The 25,020-nt window shown below is 37.0% G+C and overlaps 3 protein-coding genes across 5 annotated transcripts; 1 reads left to right on the forward strand and 2 right to left on the reverse strand.

The window, feature by feature from the left end:
- Positions 1-2,301: 2,301 nt before the first annotated feature.
- On the reverse strand, positions 2,302-6,453 carry LOC145489761 (transcription initiation factor TFIID subunit 11-like). 2 transcript variants are annotated; one of them, XM_081468803.1, is made up of 5 exons: positions 6,209-6,453; positions 5,477-5,564; positions 4,762-4,861; positions 4,179-4,308; positions 2,302-3,120 (listed from the first exon to the last, which is right to left on the reverse strand). In XM_081468803.1, the coding sequence occupies exons 1-5, from the start codon at positions 6,451-6,453 to the stop codon at positions 3,117-3,119; spliced, it is 567 nt and encodes a 188-aa protein (XP_081324929.1). In that variant the 3' UTR covers positions 2,302-3,116. The 2 variants fall into 2 exon arrangements, with proteins under 2 accessions (XP_081324929.1, XP_081324930.1); XM_081468804.1 differs by lacking the exon at positions 2,302-3,120 and having other exon boundaries at positions 3,416-4,308.
- A 138-nt stretch (positions 6,454-6,591) lies between these two features.
- Positions 6,592-15,029, forward strand: LOC145489753 (protein saal1-like). 2 transcript variants are annotated; one of them, XM_081468795.1, is made up of 14 exons: positions 6,592-6,882; positions 7,639-7,722; positions 7,947-8,026; positions 8,215-8,274; positions 8,530-8,642; positions 9,205-9,334; positions 9,530-9,612; positions 9,960-10,127; positions 10,689-11,012; positions 11,587-11,747; positions 12,990-13,085; positions 13,686-13,774; positions 14,185-14,658; positions 14,950-15,029. In XM_081468795.1, exons 1-13 carry the CDS (start codon positions 6,616-6,618, stop codon positions 14,213-14,215), a joined length of 1,686 nt encoding a protein of 561 aa, XP_081324921.1. In that variant the 5' UTR covers positions 6,592-6,615; the 3' UTR covers positions 14,216-14,658; positions 14,950-15,029. The 2 variants fall into 2 exon arrangements, with proteins under 2 accessions (XP_081324921.1, XP_081324922.1); XM_081468796.1 differs by having other exon boundaries at positions 13,686-14,658.
- A 1,404-nt stretch (positions 15,030-16,433) lies between these two features.
- On the reverse strand, positions 16,434-24,939 carry LOC145489755 (uncharacterized protein KIAA0930 homolog). Its single transcript, XM_081468798.1, has 14 exons — positions 24,825-24,939; positions 23,462-23,616; positions 22,809-22,852; positions 22,561-22,621; positions 21,740-21,817; positions 21,508-21,536; positions 21,152-21,224; positions 20,806-20,871; positions 20,544-20,618; positions 20,060-20,238; positions 19,438-19,616; positions 19,054-19,090; positions 18,558-18,634; positions 16,434-18,307 (listed from the first exon to the last, which is right to left on the reverse strand). Exons 1-14 carry the CDS (start codon positions 24,922-24,924, stop codon positions 18,270-18,272), a joined length of 1,191 nt encoding a protein of 396 aa, XP_081324924.1. The 5' UTR covers positions 24,925-24,939; the 3' UTR covers positions 16,434-18,269.
- Positions 24,940-25,020: the final 81 nt, after the last annotated feature.

Raw genomic sequence — 25,020 nt, forward strand, 5'->3', positions numbered from 1 at the left:
CGCAGTCGAGAGAGCAGCGGAAATCGAGCCTTCCTCCATGAATCGGCAGTTTTTGTAACGTCAGCCGTCATGTTCGTGTTTTATCCCACTACTGTTTATGTGTAACCAACAAAGTTTAGACAATGCCACAATTGCTGAGGGACTCGACAGTTGTGAACAATGTCCATAACCTGACTCTAAACTTGTGTTGCAAGCTTTTGACAAAGGGGAACGTCTTCATGCACGCACAAGTCAAACAGTGAAAGCGAGCGCAAGACAAAGAAAAATTGTTAATTAGGTTCGAGAGATATTCTTTTTTAAAACTTGCATTGTTTTATCATCACCCCTTGGGGCCGCAAATTGTTTTTGTTCCACGATGTTGCTTTGTTTGTAATCGCGGTAAAGATAGAACTGATGTGATCCGTTACATCTCATTTGTCTTAAGCCTTGACCAAAATAAAGGAAACAGTTGTTACTTCCCGGCGTTGGATAGATTTAAAAAAATGTTCAGTGTGCTTCACGGCCGGAGTTGAAAATTAGAGGTAAAGGCAGTGAATTCTCTTTGAATACGAGGACAAAAGCCTGTGATACAGAAAGTGGTGTTAAAAATCATCTTCAAAACAAAGCTAATAAAGTATCACCTAGAGTATGGCTTAGTGAAAACTGAGCGTTATTATTCAGTAAGTGAACTGTCGCTTATCAGCTTTTTATAGTTAATCTTTTTGAATTAAGGTCCCATGGCTTTCCCATTGGCTGATTTCGAATTCACGTTTGATCAGTTCGCCATATTTTTATTCGTTTCCGTTTAAGAGGTGAAAAACTAAGAAAGCTTCGAAAGATTATGCAAAAATCTCAATGAAAAATCTGAGTTGGACAAAGTGGGAATACAGTGTTTTTAACGCGCGCGAAAACTTGAGACTAAAACTGAGATTCGCCTAAAGCTTGGGTCGGTTCGCTTTGTCTTCCTAGTTCAAATTGTCTATAGACAACATATACTGTCTGTTATCTTATTCACGTCGGAGATTAATAATCCAAACATAGGAAAATGCATTTTAAAGGAAAATGCCACATTAACACCAACTATTCAATCTCACCCGGTCTGGTTTTCCAAGCGCCGACCAACCAGAGAACACGTGGTCTGTGCGAGGAGAGAAATTATTCGTAGGCGCAAATCACTCCAGACAAGCAGCAGATTCTGGTTAAATAAAAATTGGCGCTTATTTACATTTCTCATCTACCGCGTAATTACCAAGCGGTGAACCGTCATTTTCAAGACAATTGGTGAGAAAAGCAAGATATAAATCTCCGTACAAGGCAAAAGTGCGCGAAACTAGAGTACTTATCATTAAGAGCCTGTGACAGGTTCGCGCATATTTGACATAAAGCACAGTCCTGTTTAATATACAGCTTTTTTCCTTTGTATAAGTACTTTGTTATTCTTAAGACATCTTGCTGCCGTGGTGGAGTCTGAGTAAATACTAAAAGAAGACAATGAAAATTTGTAAAACTACGTTGTAATTGCACTTGGTAACCACGCCATGACGACAGCACAGTCTGCGTGTTGATTCCATGACGAGATTAATTTGTTTGCCGGGAAGTGAATTACCATCTTTTGCTACGTATATGAAACAAATTTTTCAACCCAGTTAACAGATCTCCACATATCGGCTAACGTCAACTGCCTTAGGTAATGGGTGACTACTGAAACAGAGACTTTAAAACGCCTGGGGTAAATTCGCTCCAAGGAAACCGAACGAAGGAGATAGGGGTTTCTTGAGAAAACTTAGGTAAAACATTATCTACTTTATGCCAGGCTTGGATGGTGAGAATACCTAAAAAACTGTATCAAAGTAATATAATTATTTTTTGAATCTGACCCTATTCCATGCCTGGGTGGATAGAGCCTAAACTGATTATTTTTCATGGTTCAAAATCAGTCTTGTGAAGTTAAAACACGAAGTATTTATTTTAAGACAATTATTATATTGCAGCTGGAACTGAAAAAAGGCCGGCAATAGCGATTTCAACTGAATTACCAACCGGCGAATAACCTTTGGATACTTAAAATATAACGAGAATAGCGTGATTTTTCTTTGTTTAGTTACTAAGATAACCGTCGACAATTCTCATATTACATGCATAAAATTGTCAATCCCCCGGCTGTGTAAATTGTCATTGACAAAGTTGAAAAACGCCGATTGCAATCTTCGTATCACATTAAAACAGGAGCTGATTGGCCCACACCAAGACATTGTTTTCGAAATATTACCCTCATTAAATATGTATTGTTTTTCTTTGCGATGTTTTAATTTGAGACAGTAAGAAGCTCTTAAGACGTCTTTATTACTAAACAAATCAAAAACAGCTATAGGCGATTAAAGTTCTATGAAACCAAACTTCACTACATTCACTTATCCTCTACTACTAACGAATATTCCTAGGCGTGAAGGACCCGTGAAGGACCCGTGAAGGAGCAGGGTTGGCGCAGTGGTTAAAGCGCTGGCTCCCACCAATGTGATCGGGTTCGATTCCGGCCCGGTGCCATATGCGGGTTGAGTTTGTTGTTGGTTCTCGCCTTGCTTGAGGACCGGTTTTTCTCCGGGCTCTCCGGTTTTCGTCCCTCCACAAAAGTCAACATCTCCAAATTCCAATTTGACCAGGATAGAGCAGCCGCATGAAACCCAGCCAAGGCTGATGTGGCTTGTAATTCACTGGCTCTACTGAGCTTCAGCACGAGTAAATTAACTCGAACATATGATTATTCATTTTTTTCCTATCACTAACTTTTAATGTTTTATATTTTCATTCGGTTACCAAACAACTTTTTTTACAAGCTGATAATGACGACTAAATACAAGTCCTTAGACATGGCTACGGGGATTCTGGTATCCCAGTCCTCGAATCTTGTTGCCTCCCGCTTTACAACATAACCACTGTTTTTTAAACGTTTGTTTTCATGGTTGTCATTGATTAACTCTCCAATTCTTCCAGCTGACTAATCCAAGTTAAGTTCGTTGACCACTCAGACTTATTTCAGTCTGTACAACTGTTCCAGTACAGAGTTTCACACGTGAAGAACTTCTCGCATTCCCTGGCTGTTGGTTTTTAACGCTCCTGATCCAGAGTTGTACTAAAGTTCATCTACAAAAGAATTAGAAACATGCCAGCTTAGAAAAAAGTGAAAGGAAAGACCATTTCTCCATTCACCGTCTCGTTTATACAGTGTCACCTTTCTCTATACAGTAGAGAGCACTTAAACTACATGCAGACTATTAGTGGCGCCTGGTTTTGTTAGGCCATCGCGTGTAACGCGAAAGACCGCGCGAAATGAAAAAAGGCCGCGCGAGGGCAAGTACATGTAGCTTTAGCGCTACTGAGGGTAACCAGAACGATATCCAGGCCAACCGGGGTGCTATTCAGGCTAATGGTACTAACGGGGTATTTAGGCTAACAGGAGTGCACTTAAGTGCTGTGCAATTTAGCTGCTAGTGCGCAAGTGAGGGCGAAAAACAGAAACTGTTGATAAAACCGGAGACTTTCCTTGGGCGTTCTCACCCTTGTGTGTGCGGTCATTTGTCCTCTCGCGCTTTCTTTAGCGTCACCCTCAACTGACTTAGAAAAACCGGCGATGGGTTCCTTGTAGCCTGACAAGGATTACATAATAAGTCAAATTATTCTTGCATTTTGATTGGTTCTCACTTATGATCTATTGGCGGAGAGACGTTTAGATGAGGTCATCACTTTTTTGTTTCTTTATTATATAAAAAAGATTGACTCCATGTTGCCATGCGTCTGTTCAATAATAGACCACAGCCATGAGAGGTCAAAATGTGGTAAGAACATCAGTGACACACTCGCCTAACAGCTTGTATGCCACTTTTTTGTTCTTACCACATTTTGGCATCATCTGTGATCTACTACTGAACAGATGCACGGCAACATGGAATCTATTTGTTAAGTTGATTATATGGTAATAGATGTCCAACAGCAGTAGTAGTGTTATGGCTGCATTTGCATCTATCATCATGTCTGAGTTGATTATAATCGCAAGAACTAAGACCCGGAAACTTTTTCACTACCATGAATTTCTCAGACTCGACGACTACGGTGGAAAATGAAGCCAAGCTACACTTTTCTCACTGCAAATCAAAACCCCCAGTATAACAATCTTTTATTTGATGAATGCATTGAAACTTTACCTGTGAAATAGCCGTTTCTGATATCTTGTATTTGGAACAAGATCCTTTCGTTTTAGCCTTCTGACAGCTTCTCTCAGATGTTTTGGCTGTATGGGCCCCTTCTCTTTACATTGCTCCATAGTATCACAAGCTGAGTATCAAAAACAATGAGCACTTAATAACCAGGACTACAGGAAACAAGTCAAAAGTCTGCATCAGATATGAAGTTCCAATTGCAGTGACTTGTTGACCAGGATTACTTCTTCTGTCGTGGTGGCACGGACACCTGATGGTTACAGTGAACAGTCTGGGTTTGAGCACTGGCCAGGGACATTGTGTTCTAGGGAAAGACACTTTACTCTCACATTGCCTCTCAACAACCAGGTGTATAAATTTTAATGCCAGGGGTAAACCTGTGATGGACTTGCATTCCATCCAGGGGGGATAGAAATATTCCTAGTGGCTTCATGCCTCATGGCTCAATGTTTCGCACACTGGACACGAGTTCTAGAAGCCGAGTATTAGAGCTTTCATTAACCTTACCAGAAAAGATTGAATTGTGATCACCCTGTAAAAGTAACGCAGAGTCAAGTAAGAAACATACCTTCCTCTACAACTTCTCCCACAAAGACCTTGGCTATTCCTGCCATGGCTATGACAACATTTGGAGGAATTGATGACCCTCCTGTTACACTCTGCATTAGCTGTAAGTAAATACAGAAGTTTGTTCAGAATGTTTCTTTGATGTCAAAATCGATCACTTAAATTAACCTGTTAAAGGATCTATTAGTTGTGAATTTTGTGATATATGAAAACAAACAGGTTGCAAGTGAAATAATGAGAATCAAGGAAATGCCTAAATCAACAAGTGCATTTGTTTGCACTGTGCGTGTGTTTCCATGAACTTTTGCTGATGGAATCTGTGCCCAAGCTATTTCATAGGTGGTTTACAAAATTAAATCAATCATAGTTGGAAAAAATAACATTGTCTCTGAAGCCATTTTCTGTGCTCAATCTATTCTGCAAATGAGGGCGGTTGACAGTCAGCATGAACTTTGAAGCCAAATAAGAAAAATAACAAGAGTCAAAATTAATTAAATCAAACTAAAATGTTAGGATACTGCATTACTGAGACAGCATTTCAAAAATTATCCCACCAAGTCTCTTTTACAGATTATTTTAACTGACTTTTTTTTTACAAAGAAAGTAATCTACATTCTACATCATAATCTAAAAACAATGTTAATAAACTAAATGAGTTCTTGATGTTGTGGGTATAAAACAGGAAACCATTATTTATTCCTCAATTCTTATTTTACCCGTTTAATGGCTGCCTTGGGAAAAGCTGCCCTTCTGTACATTTCATAGCGGTTCAGTTGTTCCTCTGAGAAAGAAGACACAAGCAATCTGCCAAAGAGAAAGAATTATCAACCCACTGAAAAGTAAAAATGTACAGTTCTAGGAAATTTCCATAACCACCCCAAGGAAAGTCATTTGAAATTCTGCGGGGGTGGGCAAGACGGGTGACCACAAGCGATAATGGTTGCACCACATTCCTCCTATTCCCTCCAATCAGCCTTTACCAACCCCTCTCGTCTCAGAATGAAGTCGAGCAAGTAGGAGTATAGATCTACACACCAACAAAATCTAAACAAAACAAATCACAAGTGCAATGTAGAACATGAACTGCACTTGACTGTAGGCCTGTTCCAGTCCTAGGCATATATAAAGAATACTCACCTTGCATCGCCTCCCTCATATACCCGGGCTCATATACCTCTGCAACACTACCAAAATAACTTTCTCTTGCTGTACAAACCAAGAATCTGGTGTAGATAGTGTTACTGTAGACAACTGGACTCAGTTGTTTAAAGCATGAATAAGGCTACTTAACAGAAATCACTCTCGAGCTCTTGTGGATAGCGTCGTTTGTTTTGTTAACACTTGGCGCTGTATGATACCAGCGACGTCACGCCAAGATCAACATGACATAATTAAACACCAAGCTTTATATCCAAGCAATTTAGACGTGTCTTATGACATATACTCACTGCATTTTCTCTCTTTCTCCGTACGTTTCACCGTTACTATCCCCACTGGTTTGATTTGATGATCCAGCGCTCTGTTCCACATCAGGAGCATTTGGTTTGGCGGGACCTGCTTCGCTTGTTTTATCATTTGTAGCTCGAATTTTAGCTGGTGGCGAGGCCATGTCTTCATCTTTTGTTTTCTGAGTCTCACCTTCCTCAAGTTTTCGTTTCAACGAACCACTACTTTCGGGAACATTGTCCGCCATTTTTGCTCCTTCTGTTGTTCTTTCCTCAACAGACTGGACACGACTTTAATTTGGCGTAGCCGAACGAACAGCCGAACGTTTTCCGAAGATTTGCGAACAACTTTCCGAACAACACAGGGACAGAGGCCGCGATCGTTGCGCGAAGAGCTAAGAGATTCAAAGATGGCAGACAGAAACCCTTCCCCTCCTCGATTATCTGCGGAAGAAATCGAGTTAATACAGTACGACAATATTGGTGAAACAGTTTTTAGCAAGAAATGGGTCCTAGGAACTCTAATGAAGTTGGTGCAGTCCCTTCAGAACACGGAGGATTCCGAAGTTGGCGAAAACGGCGAACACGCTGAACCGCGCGAGGAAGAAAATTCGCACGAGTTGAGCGATGCTTTTGAAAGGGAGCTGTGTGAACTTTGGGACATGTCTATGAACGCGGTAAGAGACCGAAAGAAGAAGTTAAGAGTTTTAGAGGTCTCATCGCAAAATGACTGAAAGCTGCGCTGTTTGTATACGTGTTTGAGAATGCGTGACCTGTGACAACCCTTTCGGGGTAGGGTAAGGTGGAGAAGTTATTTTGTAAACTGGAAACATAAAACTATTTTTCCCTTATGAGTTTTTTGGTTTTAGACCTATAATTATGTATATTTGAAAATAATTATTTCTACATGTGCCATTCTGGCCCAGGTTGTGCAAAACGTGGGTAACGCTATCCACTGGATAGTGATTTATCTGGTGGATTGAGTTATCCACCTTTCGAACAATTAGTACCTGGTAAATATCTACCCTGATCACAAAGAAGGTCATTGGTCTGAAATGTCAGACATCTTCTTGTCCTCATCCCCCAGGGGCTTGGGAAGAGAAAAGAAGTTGGGGGGGGGGGATAATGGGGCAGGGGGAGTTTGAGAATTTCTGAGTGCACTCAAGGCTTATGGAACAAATTGAGATTCTGAGATTGGTGCCACAAAAGAGAGTGAGTGTTGCCATCCCTATGACTGATAGTGTAGAGAAATTGATGATTTATTTTGAGTACTTTACAGTATATGTATATAATAATATTTATAAATTAAGTTCTAGCATTAAATTGGGAATTAAGGGTTGAAATCTTGTACCTTTACGGTCTGTTACGTTAATGTGGAATGTTGTTTGCCCTGTAATGTTGCGTGTAGTAAAATACGTTACATTCAACTATAGGATGTCGCTGCATTTTTGGAAGAAATGGAAACAACTGAAGTTCTTCTAGATGCTGTATTAAAGTCACAGAATTCAAGAGTCACAGTGAGTGCACAGCTTAATTTATTTCCTACTGAGAAGAATCGGTCTGTAATATAATTTTACGTTATGCCTCTCTTTACCCAAATGTAACAATAAATGGGTGCTGATGTAAATGTCGAGGAAAAACTGGCCAGATAATGTCTGTCTCCAAGTCTTTCTAATTTTTCTTACTCTCCTTTGGGATCACAAAATCAGAGTAAGTTTTTTATCTTCTTTGTAACTGACAGGAAATATGTGTTGGCATTCTGGCAAATATGGCCTGCAGTCATGATGTGTGTGTCAAAATGATGAGAAATAAAGATCTCCTGTAAGTATTATTTTCTAGAAAAGGAATTTAATTTTGTGCATCCGTCTATTGATCTGTTGGTGACAATGACTGGTACTATGTAATTACAAATTGTAGTGACTGATCAACTGACTAGTCTTAACTTATGCACAAAAAGGTTGCCTTTTAATCAAGCAAGCTGTGTTTAATTCCATTTTTCTTTTATTCAGTGATATTGTGACTGTGTTGCTTGATGAACCAGATGCACCAGTTCTTGTGGAGGTAACAAGGTAAAACTCAAATACCTTCTTCTTTACATAGAATTCAATGTTATATAATAATTTTGACATTTGAGTCTTTTTTTGTTTCGTCTTTGGGATTGTCCTCTATTGGTAATAAATAGGTTATCAAACCAAAAAAACATGAACTTCACCAGTAAAAACTACATGTGAAGTAGACAGTTCAAATAGGAAATGTTTGACCTTGTTGCATATTATCTGAAGTCTACTGTTTTGAATTTTTTTTGTTTTTTTCTTTCTCATTAGATTGATTCATGTGTGTTTAAGTAATGACGAAGTGGAACCACAGTGGATGACGGTATTAGAGACAGAATCGGTCTTCAAGAACTTCATCTACATTTTGGAGAACTCTCTGAATGGTAAGATACATGAAATGTTTAAAGAGGTTTACATCTCTCAGCCAGACACAAGTTCAATGCTTAGCAGCTGTGTTGATAGTTGTTAGGTTTAGACTGTATTCATCAGTCAAGGATGAAACATTTAACATATAGTGTTTCACTGGCTTCTAGTCATTGTTATAAAATAACTGAGATACTACATGCACTCTCATTGATTGGGAGCTGCAGTTTTTAGATGAGAGTACGTAAAATGGTTGTTACATTTTAGATTCGCGAGTATGTTTTTGAGAAATATTTTATAGAATCAATAGAGGGTTTTTTTCCGTGTTTACATAGCCTCATCTAAATGTGCACTTGGGAGGTTGGGAGAATTCTCGAAAGTTATGCAAACCCTTCTCTGCATCTTAGGTTTGAATAATTGTCTCGAATTCTCCCAACCTTTGTCATCTTTAGATGAGGCTATGTAAACACGGAAAAAGTACTGAGTCAGACTGACTGTTTCTTACATGTAATTATAGAAAATGTATGGCAAAAACTCTAAGGAGAGCTTGTATGTTGATCATTCTGTCTTGTTACTTTGCAGTGGACCTCCTAACCAACTGTTCACAGGTGGTCGATAAAGTGCTTGATTCAAGTGATGAGATGTTAAGGACTTGGGCTGACTTGCCTTTGGTTACTGCCATTTGTGAAGCTATGAAACAAATGCATGTGAGGTAAATTTTCCTTTTCTCTGTGTTGTTGGATAGCGTACCATACTGAATGCGCATCCTTGCCTAATAACCCTCTCCCAGCTGTCAGAAAGAATCTCTCACTATGCAATGTCATGTAATTACTCACCAGTAAACAGAAAAAAATTGCAATATTTGAAAACATTATTACAAAAGGTGTGCATTGTTTCTATCTTCAAGATCTGAGCAACTGCACATTGTTGAAACTCTTCTTCATATTCTACAAATGGTATCCACTGTTGAACAAGGTGTCAGAGGATTAGGTGAGTAAATAACAACAGAAAGACTGTGAAAATATTTTCCTTTAAATTGAGGAAAGCTAATCTGACCTCGATTTTTTAGCCAGCAATTTCCCTGGATTCATAGGATGAAATGACCAAGGGTATTGCTACCTATCCCATAGATGGGATCATATGCAAGTTATTTCATCAATATGACCCTTTGGTCCTCCAGCATTTTAACTGTCCTGGCAACAAGAAGCCAAATACAGTTGAGCAAATGAAGCTTACACTGGGAGTGTTATGAAGTACCTGGGCTGTACATGTATATATTCAGTGACCCATTCCACTGTTTTATTTAAGGTTAATGATTTTTCCTTTTTCCTTTTCAGTGAATTGTGTATCTGTTGTCCCACTGCTGTGTCATTTTATTGCCGAGTGTGGACATGATGAAGGAGGGATAATTGTCGGCCATGAAGTGTCACTTACTGAATCATTCTCAGTAATGAATGTAATTCTTGTGTCAGATCCCATTACTGTGCTGACGGCCATGGAAAAGGGTTGGTTCTGAATGTAATCTTATATAGTAAGGTTTCATATTAAATGGTTTGAACCCAGGAGTATTAGTAGTTTGTGTAGTGTGATTGTCTGGGTGAGGGTAACTCTGAAAAGAACTGTTGTTGGTGACTGACATTTCGACAACCTGAGCAGAAGTTAACTTCTGCTCAGGTTGTCGAAACATCAGTCGCCAACAACAGTTCTTTTCAGAACAACAATCACCCGAACGATCACACTATATGAAATAGTAACACTAAAGTTTTATAGGTGTTATAGTTATATGACTGTATGTCTTCCAGTGGTTCACGACTTTCACTTGAGACAAGCTGCTTCCAAACTTTTTTTACTTCTTATTTGTGTAATTAAGCATCATTGTAAGCATGCATGTGTAGAAGGTGTAATTTGTGTAGGAGTCTACATGGCAATTATTTGCACGCATTGCAGGCCTATGACTGGGCAAAGTCTTGAAGTCTTGATGGTTAATTGTGAAGAGTGTTATAGATACTGTAGTAGTCACTTGAGGAGGATTCTTGTAAATGTGGTGCATTCTTTTTTTTCTGCAGATCCAAGAATTATGAAGGTCCTCTTAGGTCTTCTAGGATATTCATGCAAGATTCATCGCAAAAGAAGTAAAAATAGCATTAACAGACTCTCCTTCACTGAAAGTGATGAACACAAGTTTGAAAGAAGTATTAGCAATGAAGATACATTTAGCAGTCTTAAAAATGACACTGACAACTATGCAAACAAATCTGTTTCGTCGGGTGCTGAACCTTCAACAAGTACAAATTGTGTTCAAAACGAAGAAAATGTTGAGCTAAGAGAAGAATTACAAAAATCTTGTAACCAGGATAAGCCAGAGGATGAACTAGCTGATGAAGCAGAAGGTAAGTAGTAAAGAGTTGACTGGTCACTCTGTGAATACCTTGTTGTAATGTCATTAATTTTCATGGTGGTACACGTACCAATTGAACACTATACCTTTGAAGACTGTGTTAAGCTGACTTTACAGCTGGTACTGCTGGAGATCTGCCAGGCTCATTTGTATTCCCAGATTACTGACAGGACTGCCATTCTACACGGTCATTTAAACCATCTGAAGGTGTAACCATTTGCAAATTGTGGTCATGTCATAGCAAATGCCACACTATCTCCCTTAGGGATGGTCTGTCCTGAAATAAAATTCTCCAACCTAACACCCTGCAAACTGCAGGGTCCTTACTTATACTAACTGTGTTAACCAGTTGATGGTTATCAAAATCCATGGGTAACCAGGGGGAAGGATCTTTTTTTCAAGTTAGAGATCAACTCTTCCCAGAAAGTGACTTGGTCCAATTGACAGGTCAGTAAGATACTAGATATTTTCCCCTGGCTTTTTAACTGAGGGTGAATTACAAGACAGTAATAATCTTGATTGCATTTTATTGACTATAAACATGTGGATTTTTATGTTTTCAAAAGCTAACAGAAGAGAATCAACAGATGCAATAGCTTGTTCATCCAAAGACACAATAAGAGATCAGCACGATGGAAACTGCGAAGTTGATATTGCTGACATTCACCACCAGTACTTTACTGTGGCAACTAGCTTTTTGAAAGATATTATTTCAGAATCTGCTAAGGTAGGTAACTGCTTGTTATGTTGGAATTGATTATAAGAAGACCTTGGTCAATTTTTTGTGGGAGGCAAAGTGGCCTCACAGTGAGCTCGTCCCTGGATCCAGTGGTCCGGGTTCGAGCCCTGGCCAGCCAGGGACATTGTGTTGTGTTCTTGGGCAAGACACTTTTTCTCTCACAGTGCCTCTCTCTACCCAGGTGCACAAATGGGTATTGGCCAATTTAATGCTGGAGGTAATCCTGTAATGGACTAGCATCCATCCAGGAGGGAGTAGAAATACCCCGGGGTATCCAATCGATGAAATCGATAATCGATGACAATTGATATCAGTCAATACCAATCGATATCGATTAATCGATTGATATTGATAATCGATGACCAATCGATGGCAAAGATTCGTGTGGTTATCGATTGGTATTGATTTTCAATAACAATCGATAGATAAATTGATATCGATTGGTATCGATTGGTTGCACATTGAAGGAATCGGTGCATAAATACCCCCTCTTTATACGCAGTAATTGTCAACAGATTTCAGTTTAATCCTTTGAACGTTAACAGGAGAACAAGACTCTCTTCTTTCTCTTCAACGCCCCATCTACAGGTACTCGTCTTCTTTTGACAACTCAAAAGTTTGTTCCTGTTCTTGCTTGGTTAACAACTTTAAACGCGTCTCCGCGTTCTCCCCTCTTCTTGTCAACAGTAAATACTTCACGGACATTCATCTCAAAATGGCAAAGATGATAGCCTTTTGCGATGCACCTTATATTCAGTAAAGCCTCTTCCCGGACTTCTTGCGTAGACATATATAATGACACGGAAAGGCAATGACAAGCAAGTGGGTAATGAAGTACACGTGCAACGGGGTATATTCTTTGCGTTGAGAAGACTGGGTCGGAATTATTTTAACAATTTCGTCCCCTGGGCTTCCTAAAAATGGTGGATGATCGGACAGGTTCGAGGTTGCTGTGCCAATCGATGCAATCGATGAATGGTTTTTGTGTGGTTAGCAATTGATGATCGATTGACCGATACCAATCGATACCAATTAACTAATTTTATCGATTGATATCGATTGATCGATTGGTTTTTTGATCATCGATTTCCTTCGATTGCATACCCCGGGAAATACTCCTAGTTGATACAGATACTGGGATACGCTTCGGCTTGATGGGCCACTTGGCTTGTATGCAGACTTTACCTTTTGGTCTATTTTTGTGCATGTATCTGATCCGTTCTTTTACAGGCTCCTAAGTGTGTTTCAAGCATGTTAGCACCTCATGAAACTCTTCTTCAGAAGATAGTTCATTATGCCAGCAGAATAACAGTCTACAACACACTGGTGAGTAACAAGTCAGCTTTTTTTGTTTTGTCTGGGCAGAAATCTTTGACAACATGAATGTAGAGTGGTTTTAATTGTAGTTTCTCTTGATTCAAGGGTTGGAGAATATGGGTGACCAGCTACACTATGAGTTGTCCCTCTTTTGCTTAGTCTGTTGAGTGATCTACCATAAATAAATCATGAAGAAAAAAATGGCTCAGTGAAATCCTGGGGGCAAAACGCTTCTCACCTTCAGGATTTTGCCCAGCCATTTTTTTGTGTTTTTTATGTTTTTATGTTTTTTTTTTTTTTTGCATCACACACGACTGACTAAGCAAAAGAGGGACTACTCATAGTCTTGTGTACAGCAAGCACAAGTTAGGGCTTTACTCTGGGTTCCATATTTGTTGCTTGTGCTTCTCTGGCTGGGCTGCTACTCTAACTTAGATTTAATCCTTGGTAGCATTTTGCTCAGATTGCAGGCCTCAGCAATTTACTGTTGCAAGCCTGTTAAATTTAATAGGTTTTTAATGAATAGCTTGCACGGTAAGAGTAAATCAACTAATTAAGATTTATATGCCAGCCCTATAATTAGGCCTGTATGGTACTTTAATTTTTCAGGTATGCGAGTTGGTAGAATCAACACTAAGCATTTCAGAACTGTCCTCTCTACATAAGAAGCTTTCAGAAAGACTATACACAGTCAAAAGGTGGGGTCTTGTTTGTGTAATGTTTCATCCCTTTCACTTCCAGAGTCAAATTCAATATTAATAATACGGTTCTGACACCTTAACTATTCTATCCATTTACCTGAAAGCTCTTTAGTAATACTTTCATGATGGACTTTTTATCATGTTGTGCATGGATGTGGAACTTACTTTTAGTATGAATGAAACCATAATATGTGTTGTTAAAAATGAGAACCATTTTGCTGTTTTTATTTCTAGTCAGTACTGTACTTTGCTAAATGCATTTTGAAATGATTAAATTTAAGCTCTTTTCGAAGTGAATAGAACAAGTTATTTGTGAATACAAGAAAACAAACTTCAAGAATGCAAAAGTCACAAAACAGTACTCATTATTTTGCTAATTTTGTCTGTATTATAATTTTTCCTTTCAGGTCTGAGTGGGGCAAACAAAGTGGCATGTAATTATCTTGTCTGATCTGTTTGTCAATACTGTTGTTAAAAATAATTTAGCGGACTGAGAGAAAAAAATTTGGGAAGAAAGCGTTTGAATCTCTCCTGGTGAGACAAGCATTAACTTAACAGTCATGGAAAACAAATGCCATGGACAGGAGTTATAAATTATTGTACAATACAATCAAGACAATGTCTCTGCTAAGAAAACTTGTTCACTTGAAGCTGCCCGGTTCTGAAAATTTCACTGAAAGCTCTTACTAGCCTCATGTGCATAACATGGACACAGAAAAGAAACTTTGACAACTGGGATGTGGCATTGAGCTTACAACACTATAACTATCATTGCTAGTGAACACAATTCTTCGAAATGTTTGAGATGTAATATATCAAACTCAAGAGACCTTATTCCTAAACATATAATGCACAGTGGAGTATATTTTACCAACTTGGAGGTACATTTCATTACATTACACATTTCATTACCGAGCTTACAATTCACCATCTTTATTAACTTATCACTACTCACAATGAATTTGATAGCGTTGATCCTAGCAGTATGCAGGACACCTATCATATATGATCTCAGTTAAATGACCTTGCTCTCCATGAGTTCTCGTAGCTCAGTGGATAGAGCGCCCGCCCGGTGTTCAGGAGGTCATGGGTTCGATTCCTGTCGGGGACTCAGAATTTTTCTTTGTCCCATGCTCGTGTCATGTTGATTAATTCACCTTCACAACTTGGAGGTGTTTGGAAATATGTTAAAATGGTCTTAAGAGTTGAGTGCTTCATGTATCTTCTTAATCAAAACAACAACTAAATACAATAATGAGAAAACAAAGAAAAACAGGGAAAGAAAATTAAGCTGTGCTACTGAAGATTGGATGATCCAATCCGTCTAACACAGTCATGGTTTCCTCTGTTTAAAGTTGATGAATTATTACTAATTGCTTAAGTTGAGAACATTTCAAGATGTGCTAGGTGAATAAAAATACTTTAGTTTCTAATCTCAATTTCATCAGCAAAAATCAGTCCAGTTGGTGTGTACTCAATTCTATTAAGTTGGGATGTTTGTAAATAAGTTCAAGTTTGGTCTGAATCTATCTGTGGTCATAATTTCATTTAAAGGCAAAGTGTTTTGAAGTCAAAGGATGCTAACCTGCAGAAGCAGCTTGGTTTGTTTTGGCCTCTTGTACAATGCTCAAAACAAACCCATTTTTTGGCATTAAGGTTGGTTAGAATACACCCTCTTACCACTGTATGGGTTGCCGAATAGGCTACTTTTGGTATATAAAATTCAGTTTGTTGGTGAGGCCCAGAGGACACAAATAAAAAAATAATAAACATTATCATTTAATATTTCCTTTGTTTGAATCCTCCAGGCCTCAAGATGAAGTTGATTTAAAAATTTCAAAAGTTGCCTGCCGATATACCCTTGATTGTATAAACAGACCCCTTTATTTCATGGACTGCATACAAAACGAAAAACAGAAGGTTTGAAGTGTCAATCACATTTTTTACAATAGCTGCAGAAATTCTTGTGCGCTCATTGGCTAATTTTCATTGTCAATATGCAGGCAGACACATGAATTTATAATTTATGCAATGCATCATGGAGTGAGAGCTGACACTGTTATCATAAAAAACAAATTGACGTCAGTTTTTCATGTGTCTGTCCTGTTATTGACAATGAATTTTGTCGTAACATTGTCAAAGAAGTCTGCAGATCCACGAGGCGATCTATCGCCTCATGGATCTACAGCTACTTTGAAAATGTCATGACGAAATTCATGATCAGTAACAGGACAGACACATGAAAAACTGTCGTCAATTTGTTAAATCTTGACAAATATAACTATCAGATCACAATAAACAAGGAAACAACTGAATCAATGCGTTTCTTTATTTGGATTCCATTGTTGTTATATTTCTAAATTCCAATCATAAAATTCTTGGTATATTGTGATTTCAACCTGAGTACCCAAACCATGCGCTAGTAAGATCTTTGATCAACTTCGACACTGTAAATCCAAATTCTGATTGACTGAGAATAATTGGAATTTGAAGAATTTCAGTTCCTTCACAGTATGTTCTAATAATAAGTCCCAGAGTGATAAGTCATACATTTTTTAAACGTTAGTTCATTATCAATACAATATACCGGTACCATTTAATAATATCTTAATTCTCATTACTTGACTTCTGGCTAATGTATTGACATTGAAAGGAGAAATATGATATCAATCACTTTTGTTATTCAAACTGATTTTGGAAATGATCACAATTCTAATGTAGCAAAATGAGAATGAGTACTTTGATTAATTTATTGGGTTTCAGTATCAACCAGGAAGATGACAATTCACCCACTAGCCTGGACTGGGCAAGAGTAGAAGATCCTATTGGCAGTTTAGGCTTCCCAGTATTTTATTGCACTTTTTTTGGAACAGAAATGAAAGAAATCATCACTGTGGGTTAAAGAGAAAAACAAATCAAATTCTCCCATATCAAAAATGCTGATAAGTCTTTCTGAACTTGACCATAAGTGTTTTGATGAAATTTGAAGTACAATGGAACCTTCCTTACAGCCACCCTGTTTATTGGGCCACCTCATTATTACAGTCACTTTATTCTGGTCCGAACAAAAGCTCAGTTATTTTTCTTATTTAAAGAACCCCTATAATACAGCAACCCTGTTAATCTGGTCACCATCGCGCCACAACAATCTAGCTATATTGACAGGGTTCCACTGTATTTGGAAATTTGATTGTAAAGGTAATTAGAAAACTTAAATTTAAAAAACCTATATTAAGATCAGATAGTAACAACTTTAGGATTATAATTTTCATAGTTCTATCTTGATGAATTGAATGAGACCAAGAAGCAAATTTGAATAAGTGAACATTTCAGTTTAAGTGAATCCAATATCAGAAAAGTTTTAATTTCTCAAATCTAATTTCCAAAAAAACCTCAAAATTGAGTATTGTTTCAGTAATGTTTTCAAAAACTCTACCATTTAAATTGTTCTGCTATGCAAGTAATTCTCTAAATATATGTTGGCGGCATTTTATATTCTATGTGAATAATAAATAGTGGTAAATAAACCATTGACACTCTGCTGATGTTTGTCGTGGTAGTTACAGTCCATATCAAAAATAATGATTTCTTCTGATAATAATACAATTATATTATGTACAATACTGTAGTTCAAAATATAGAATATGCCAATATGGTAACCTGACAATGCAGTCAACATTTAACCAAACATTCTCATTCTTAAGTCAAAGCATTACAGTTGAAACAATCCTTAGTATTGCAATAAAAAGTAATTTGTGTCACTTCCCTTTAACTTATAAGGATTAATACCCAAAACCCCACAATGTGTCAAATGTTGCAAATAGCCTGTTGTATGCATTGCATACTTCTACTGCTATGTTGAAGTCCAGTAGGTTAAAAAATTGTAATAGCCTCAAATTTGAGCAAACCAAATGCTTTTCCCTCAGTTTCAACATTAAGCAAGTGACTACTTAGACCCCTGTGCAGCAGTTGTCTTGACCACAAATTTTGAGGTTCACAAAAGTTCTGCACTGCTCACTCCAAACTTGGATTACCTGTATGTACAAGTCATACAGAAGCTGATGGCTCAAATTTAAACATTCCCTGACTTTAAAAAATCAACATATCCCTCAGTTACTACTGGATATGTTACCCTAGATACTTAAGATTGGTTTGAATTGGCACCCATACATTTTTATACTTCTGTCTTCTATATAAAAATTACTGTGTGCTAAGTGAATATATTCAAAGATTACCATTTATTAACCTACCCTATTACCTTACTGATTTGCACCAAACTACCACATAATGTATTTCATATAAAAATCACATTTTCATGAAATCACTTTCAAAATAAATCTTCCAAAGTAATTATTTGGCCGTTTGAGAATGAAAATGCACCAAGCACTTTAAAAATTATAAAAGGTAAGTGTATTTATCATGGAACTGATAACAGATAAATAAAATTTTGCTACTTGTATATGAACTGTATGAATCTAGGAATTATTTAATGCTATGTTAAAATAGAAGGTTGTCTCACTTCCAAGATATCTGCAGCAAAGGTAAATAATAAGAAACATAATGTTAAAATACGACACAGAACATTTATTCCTGAAAAGCTAATAACACTGTGGAGGCCTGCCTTATTGTGCACTTGGCGGTCAGGTAACAGGTAATGCGCAGGGTATTACTTCAGACAAACAGATGACAGACAGAAAGACAGACAGACAGACAGCAAATCAACACAAGGCACACACATGTAGCTAACCTTTTGAAATCCTTCAGTGAAATGTGAACTCACCTTTCATAATTTTATTCCAAGGTAAAGTCACATATGTTAGGTACGCTGAGAGGGCAAGTGGACTTAGATTTTTCTTTCTGGAGATGACAAGAATTTAGTAAATCAATGATATATATAACACTTGTAAACAATCAAATAATATTAAATGAGATAGAGACTAAAATACACAGAACTCGACCTGTCAGAAGATAAAAATTAAGGGAACATCTGTCTGCAATATGCATGTATGCCTTCACCAAATTTCTTTTTTAAGTTATTATCACTGTTGCTCACATTGACAACTCCAGAAAGTGAAGTCAGGATGCCAGTTTCCCATACTGACATATCTCTGGTGGCTCTAAGTCTAACAATCTGTTATTAAATTAATCTGCACATTTGATTGACTGTGCAACTGTCAGCCATTCACTAATATTCAAGAACATGTCATTCTGGGTATATGTAATTCATATCAAAACAATTTTAACGAGGTTTTGATTTGCTTAGTTTTAGAATGTACCTGAATTTCATCCAGTGCTGTGAGGGTGATAACAAACCTAATTTAGAGAACAAATTGAATTTAATACGTACTACATAGCTTTTCATGTGATTCACTAAATATTTAACATTATTTTATGATTGTTTTGTGCATCAATTGACAACTAAAACTATATATTGTTCTAATTGGATTAATACTTGTACAATGTTATACACCATAAGATCAAGAGCAAAAATTTAATGTTCTAAGGAGCATGGTTTCAAGCAAAGATCAATTTTACAAAGTACTAACTTGGGGACTTCTAAAAGTAGACAGCTTAATTTAAAACTGGCACGAGAGTGAATACCAGTGATTCTGGGGGTAAACTAAAAGCCAGTGCTATTTATTAATAAATTATTTAATAACCTTTTTTCTTTTTGTCTGAGCTGGTTTCACTGTAGTTTGAGCCATCAAGTCCTGCAGTCCATTTGGGATATTCACCATATTTGGACTGCACACCACAAGAGCACTTCTCATCCTGAATAGGCACTTGACAATTGGTCAAGGAAGAAGACGTTTTTTCTCCACAGTCAGAACATGTTCTCCTGGATAAAACAAGCATCAATTCCAACATGAAGAGTGATGTTTAGGATGTTTATTACTGCAGAACTGATGCAAATTCTATGTAATAAAAACACCAGTGGGGGCTCCCATATAAAAATGACGGGGGTGCTTATCAGAAATTTTGAAAAGAACCCCTAAGGGGTACCAAGGTACAGTTTTGTGGGCGTGGCTTGAAAATTATTCACCCCCCAGAGGTACATGTGCCAATTCTAAGAAGAATAATGAATCATCTCCTGTAAAATTTTTTTCCCACCCAATACCCTAAAAGGTACCGCAAAAGCTACCGCTGTGGACCTTTTAAGGCTGTACACCCTAAGAGGTAACAAAATGGCTTTTTAACCCCTAGAAGGTATGCTGAGCACCTGGGCTGTCCGTTTTATATGAGAGTTCCCCACCCCCTTCCCCCACAAAAAAACAATCCTACCAATCACTGTTTTCAGAGTCTTCTAAACTGCTTCTTTCCTCCAGTCCCCTATGTTGCGTGATTGCCATCTCGGCATGACCTTTACCAGCCGGACCTTTCATTTTGATGAATTCAACATTAGCTGGTCCTCTCCACCAACCCATTGATACTTTACGAGCAACTTTACTGGCTACACTAGCCTAAAAAATGGGAAAACAGACAAATATTATCATACATACAAGACAAAAGCAAAGAAACATTTACATTATCAAATACGCTAATGAACTAGTGTGAGCCTATTGATTTTTGATATATCTTTTCATCTACATGGAGGACTGGGGTAAATATTGCATTACTGACACTTAGTCATACTGAAGTCAATGCTAGACAATGCAAGATATTATACTAAATTTTATTTAAAAAAATACTACATTTTGAAATGAACAGTTACAATTTTTTTATCATGGAACTCTGAACTTGAAAAATTGTACATCATCCAACTTACTCGTCCATCATAAACCTTTTTAAGTGACTCGTATCTTATGGATCCCAAGAAAATAACTCCTTCCACAGATTCCGTCTATAAGATAGAAGTAACAATTTCGTGAATTTTCCTGCTCTAAATTATTTAATAAAACAACATGTGATAGGACAGAAGCACATTACTGGGGACAGCGAGATGCACAAACACAACAAATGTATCAAGACATATTGAGTCTGTAGGTGGGTGCCAATAAAAATGTATCGTTATATGACTGATTAAATACCTTATCTTTGGCAACTAACTCCACACAAACCATCTCATTTTCTTGTAGTGAAAAGTCTCTGAAGGTCTGTTAAAAATAAAGGTCAACAGTAGCACCATTAACAAGGGACTAAAAGTTACAAAGCATTGTTTCAATTATGACAGGAAAGGAAACCACCATATCTGGAATACCCAAGACAAGAACCAACAATGGTTTGGTATAAGGACTGATTGTTTGATCCTAGAAATCAATGCCAATGATGGTCTCCAAAATATAAATTAAAATTTGCTCTAATGCTATCAAACTTTAGTTCTCACTAATAGTATACTAGATATTATTTTGAAGGACAGGTTAAAAAGAGATGTACCTCTTCAAAATTGTCTAGAATAAAAAATATGTTGGGATATGAAATCTCAGCAGAAATTCCTTTAGAATCCATTCTGAAAAAAAAACACAAGGTTTGAAAAATTATATTTAATTGTCAAGTTTTAACACAAGCTCACAAAAAGCCCTGTTTATGGCCATAACAGGATTACTGCTCAGAAATAAAGATCAATATCAAACATTTCTTAAATGACTTGAACAAATCTTATAAAAGAATTTTTGCAAAGTAACATTAGAAAAGCATGAATAAGGCTAGAAATAGGAAACATGTTGTATTTGTACACAACCCTCTTTCCTTGACTGTAGTTAAATGCATTTTAATACTATAACTCTACTCACCTCCTCCTATTTGGAGAAGCGTACACTTTCTGAGGGAAAACAACAAAATATAAATCCAATACATGTATTAAGTACACCACACAAACAAATCTTCATGACAAAACCAAAAGACAAGAGACTAGTTCATAATAATGACAATCCATTTCAAAATGAAAATGCATCCATTTCAAAATGAAGAAATTAAATTCAAAGGGAGAAATTAAATAGCGATCAATCTTGACGGTATACTGACCTGTGATATTCTGCTTAAAACTCTCATTTCTTTCTCTTGAGGCTTTGTGCAGATTGCACAAGTCAATGTGTACTCAAACTGGACAAAACCAGAATACAATATTAAACTAATAACAAAAGAGTGAGAAATAAGGTTTTAGGAAACTTGTTTTTTACAGCTGATAAGTAGATCAAGAAAAACTTCTGTGACCTGTCACAAATTCATCTGGGCACTTAATTGCATGTGTCATATGGTTGAATATTCAGTATGCGATGCTCACATCTTATCACATTATCACATCCTGTGGATCCTATCCTATCCTAGGATACAGACAGGACCCACTTCTATTTACTTTGAGGAAATGTAAAAAACAGATTTAATCTTTGTGTGATAGAACAAGGAAATTTTCACTATGAGTACCAAACATTATTAATAATAGGACTGCTTCCTGTACATGTAAATTTAAAGGATAGCCAAAAAATTGTAATGCTTCATTGACTTTTCAGTCATAGTATCATAGCATAACTGTTAACTAGTTAATTAAATTTAATTAATTATGTTGTTGGTCACTGATGCAAAACAATGGGTTAAGAAGCTCATCGATGCCAGCTTCTTATCTACAACATTCCCTGTTTCCATGACTACAGATTCTAGAATGGTTAAACACTGTTATGTTGACAGATATAATTATGTAATTTGTCATTTACTGAATCAGCAAGTAATACTAACATGAGGTACAAACAATGTAGGCAAATGTATCAAGTGTCACTTGGAGTGAGATCTAATTAAATTCATGTACATATACTGTCCAGTTGATAGAATTACACAGTCACATTACTCACTTGATGTAAAATGAGATTCAGATACACAGACTCTTCCCAGTCAATACTTGGATCACCCAAGCTACATAAAGGAAATCAAATACAAATTAGCCAAAGCAAAATTTGGTTAACTAAATTAACTTTTATTACAAGCCAAATCATAAAACGTAAAAAAATCAGTCTGATGTAAACTCTAACTACTGGTCATCTTATACCATAGCATATACATGTACAATAAAACATAGTGATAAGAAAAAAATTACACTAACCTTGGAAGAACTTTGGAGTCTTTTCTAAACACTGCAATTTTAGACTACACAAGTTCATGCAGGGAAAAAAATGAGAAACAGATGGTGATATTTTATTTACTTAGGATTCCAAAGATAAAAAAGTTAACAATAAGTTGATTCATTCAAGGTAACATGGCACAGGCATCAAAAGAGTTTTAAAAGCACATTTCTATTAAACTCTTTTTGAGGACCTCTTACAAGAAACAAGACATATCAAGAGAAATGAGACTTAATTTGAGAGAAACAAGACTTTTTCCACAAGAAACAAGAATAAGTTACTTTCCAACCGTGTTGTAAGATACAAATTTTATCTCAGGAAATGAAATACTCATCTCCAAAAACAAGACATACATTTCTCAGTTGAAGATTTTAGGTTTGTAACTTCACTCCCGTAAGATAATAGTCAGTAGGCTTTTAATCTTTTATTAGTTATTAGTTAGCAAGCTTCTAATTATATCATTAATCCCTAATTAGTAGAGCGGTGTTTCCCCTTGCCTAGTTTAACTTTGACACATAAATATACTTTTTGATTGATTGATTGATCGATTAATTGATTGACTGAACAAAACAACTACAGTATACATTTTCCTCCAAGTAACAAAATTTATCTTATAACAACTGGAGGCAGTTACCTCTGCTTGTTCTTTCTCAACTTTGCCATCTTTATTGGTATTCTTTCCTTTTACATAGAAAAGAAGGTCATCCCTTGTTTCGTCGTCATTACAAACAAAGTACTGTGAGAAAAGTCTTGTCCAGAAAGACTCAATAGCCAGGACAATAAAGCCCTCTATGTGATTAAAAAGAAGAGAAACATAAACTATAATTTATCATAATTACTATGCAGAATTGTCTATAAGATTAAAAAAATATATACCAGTATATCTTAATTGACTACTCCCCTAATAGGGCTTCTCAGGGCCGATGAAACCAAATGATGAAACAAATAATGTAAATGAACATAACATGGTTAAAAATCCCAACTGGCTGGAGGCAGGGCAGTTGGCTATTTACAAGTGTGGCCGAGGAGTTGGTCTACTGAGAAACAACTCCAGCTTAGTGGTCAGAGTGGGACTTGAACCCACAACCTCCAGTCTTGGGTTGTAACCACTCAGCCATGCTGCCACCTGTCCTGCCTCCTAAGATCAAGACAGAGTACAAAATGCAATTATAAATATTGCTGTACAAACTCTATAAAATTCTCAAAAGGAACAATACACACTCATACATAGAACACAATATGTCATTTGGTGCCATAAAGTAAAATGTAGCCCAAATTTCTATTAAGATGCCTTCATTTTACATATGTTCACGTACAGCTGTACAACATGTCCTTTGTGTCCTCTGAGTCACCAAATCTCCCAGATATGAAGGGAAGAGTGCTTTATGTATATACTGTATGTACTTGCAAAGCTTATTTTCACCTACTCTAAGGAAGATGTTTGGATACTTGATGGCTGCTTGTGGTCAAACTGCTGACGATTTATTTCTAATCTTGTTTTTGGGGGGTGAACACGAGGTTCACTAATGAAAAATAATTTTACCATCTCCCAGATTTACGCAACAGGTCAATTCAGTTTTCCATCCTCTAATTAGCAATGCACATGAATGATCAGTCAACAATCACGTGAGCTTAATATAGCTTACGGGTATCAGCTGAAGGCTTTTGATAATAATTATGATTATACAATGTATAAATAAACTAATATTAAACCTTCATATAATGGCAACTTAGTGAGGCCCTTGTTTGGCTGGATTACAATATACCACAAATATTTACCATTTTTCTTTGGCTTTAGCTACTCTGCACCCAAGAACAGTTGCAGGATGAGAAAGACAGTCGGATAATTGACGATTTCTTTTTTAACCGAGACTTTCTCGATTTCATCGTGCCGATCAGGCCGCATATTGAGACAGTTTGACACGCCAAATCAACGTAAATTAACTGTTTTTCCTCCGGAAAACTGCTCCACTTCATTCTGCATGCATTAAACGTACCTTCACTTTCTTTATCGAGATGTTCTCTCCTCCGTTCCCGGCATATACTCTCCAAAACTTTCGTTATGCTGTTGGTCCCTGCATTTTGGGCGGCCGCCATATTATTTTCTCGTCACGTGAGGAGAAGAAGCACCATGTGAACCTCTCGTGCATCGCTATATGAAGGGATGACCCAGTCTTTCCGCGGTTTTTGATG

This window comes from Orbicella franksi, chromosome 6 (genome assembly GCF_964199315.1).
Source record: "Orbicella franksi chromosome 6, jaOrbFran1.1, whole genome shotgun sequence".
NCBI classification, from domain to species: Eukaryota; Metazoa; Cnidaria; class Anthozoa; order Scleractinia; family Merulinidae; genus Orbicella; species Orbicella franksi.

Excerpts from the sequence above, each read along its gene's own strand:
- LOC145489761 (XM_081468803.1), bottom strand. The coding sequence starts at position 6,453 with ATGGCGGACAATGTTCCCGAAAGTAGTGGTTCGTTGAAACGAAAACTT. Across the intron at positions 5,565-6,208 it reads GGAGAAAGAGAGAAAATGCA|ATTGCTTGTGTCTTCTTTCT; the intron begins GTGAGTATATGT and ends TCTCTTTGGCAG. Across the intron at positions 4,309-4,761 it reads GGGAGAAGTTGTAGAGGAAG|CTTGTGATACTATGGAGCAA; the intron begins GTATGTTTCTTA and ends TTTGATACTCAG.
- LOC145489753 (XM_081468796.1), top strand. The coding sequence starts at position 6,616 with ATGGCAGACAGAAACCCTTCCCCTCCTCGATTATCTGCGGAAGAAATC. Across the intron at positions 6,883-7,638 it reads GGGACATGTCTATGAACGCG|GATGTCGCTGCATTTTTGGA; the intron begins GTAAGAGACCGA and ends ATTCAACTATAG. Across the intron at positions 11,013-11,586 it reads ACTAGCTGATGAAGCAGAAG|CTAACAGAAGAGAATCAACA; the intron begins GTAAGTAGTAAA and ends TGTTTTCAAAAG.
- LOC145489755 (XM_081468798.1), bottom strand. The coding sequence starts at position 24,924 with ATGGCGGCCGCCCAAAATGCAGGGACCAACAGCATAACGAAAGTTTTG. Across the intron at positions 20,619-20,805 it reads AGTTAGTTGCCAAAGATAAG|ACGGAATCTGTGGAAGGAGT; the intron begins GTATTTAATCAG and ends TCTATCTTATAG. Across the intron at positions 20,239-20,543 it reads AAAAGGTTTATGATGGACGA|GCTAGTGTAGCCAGTAAAGT; the intron begins GTAAGTTGGATG and ends CCCATTTTTTAG.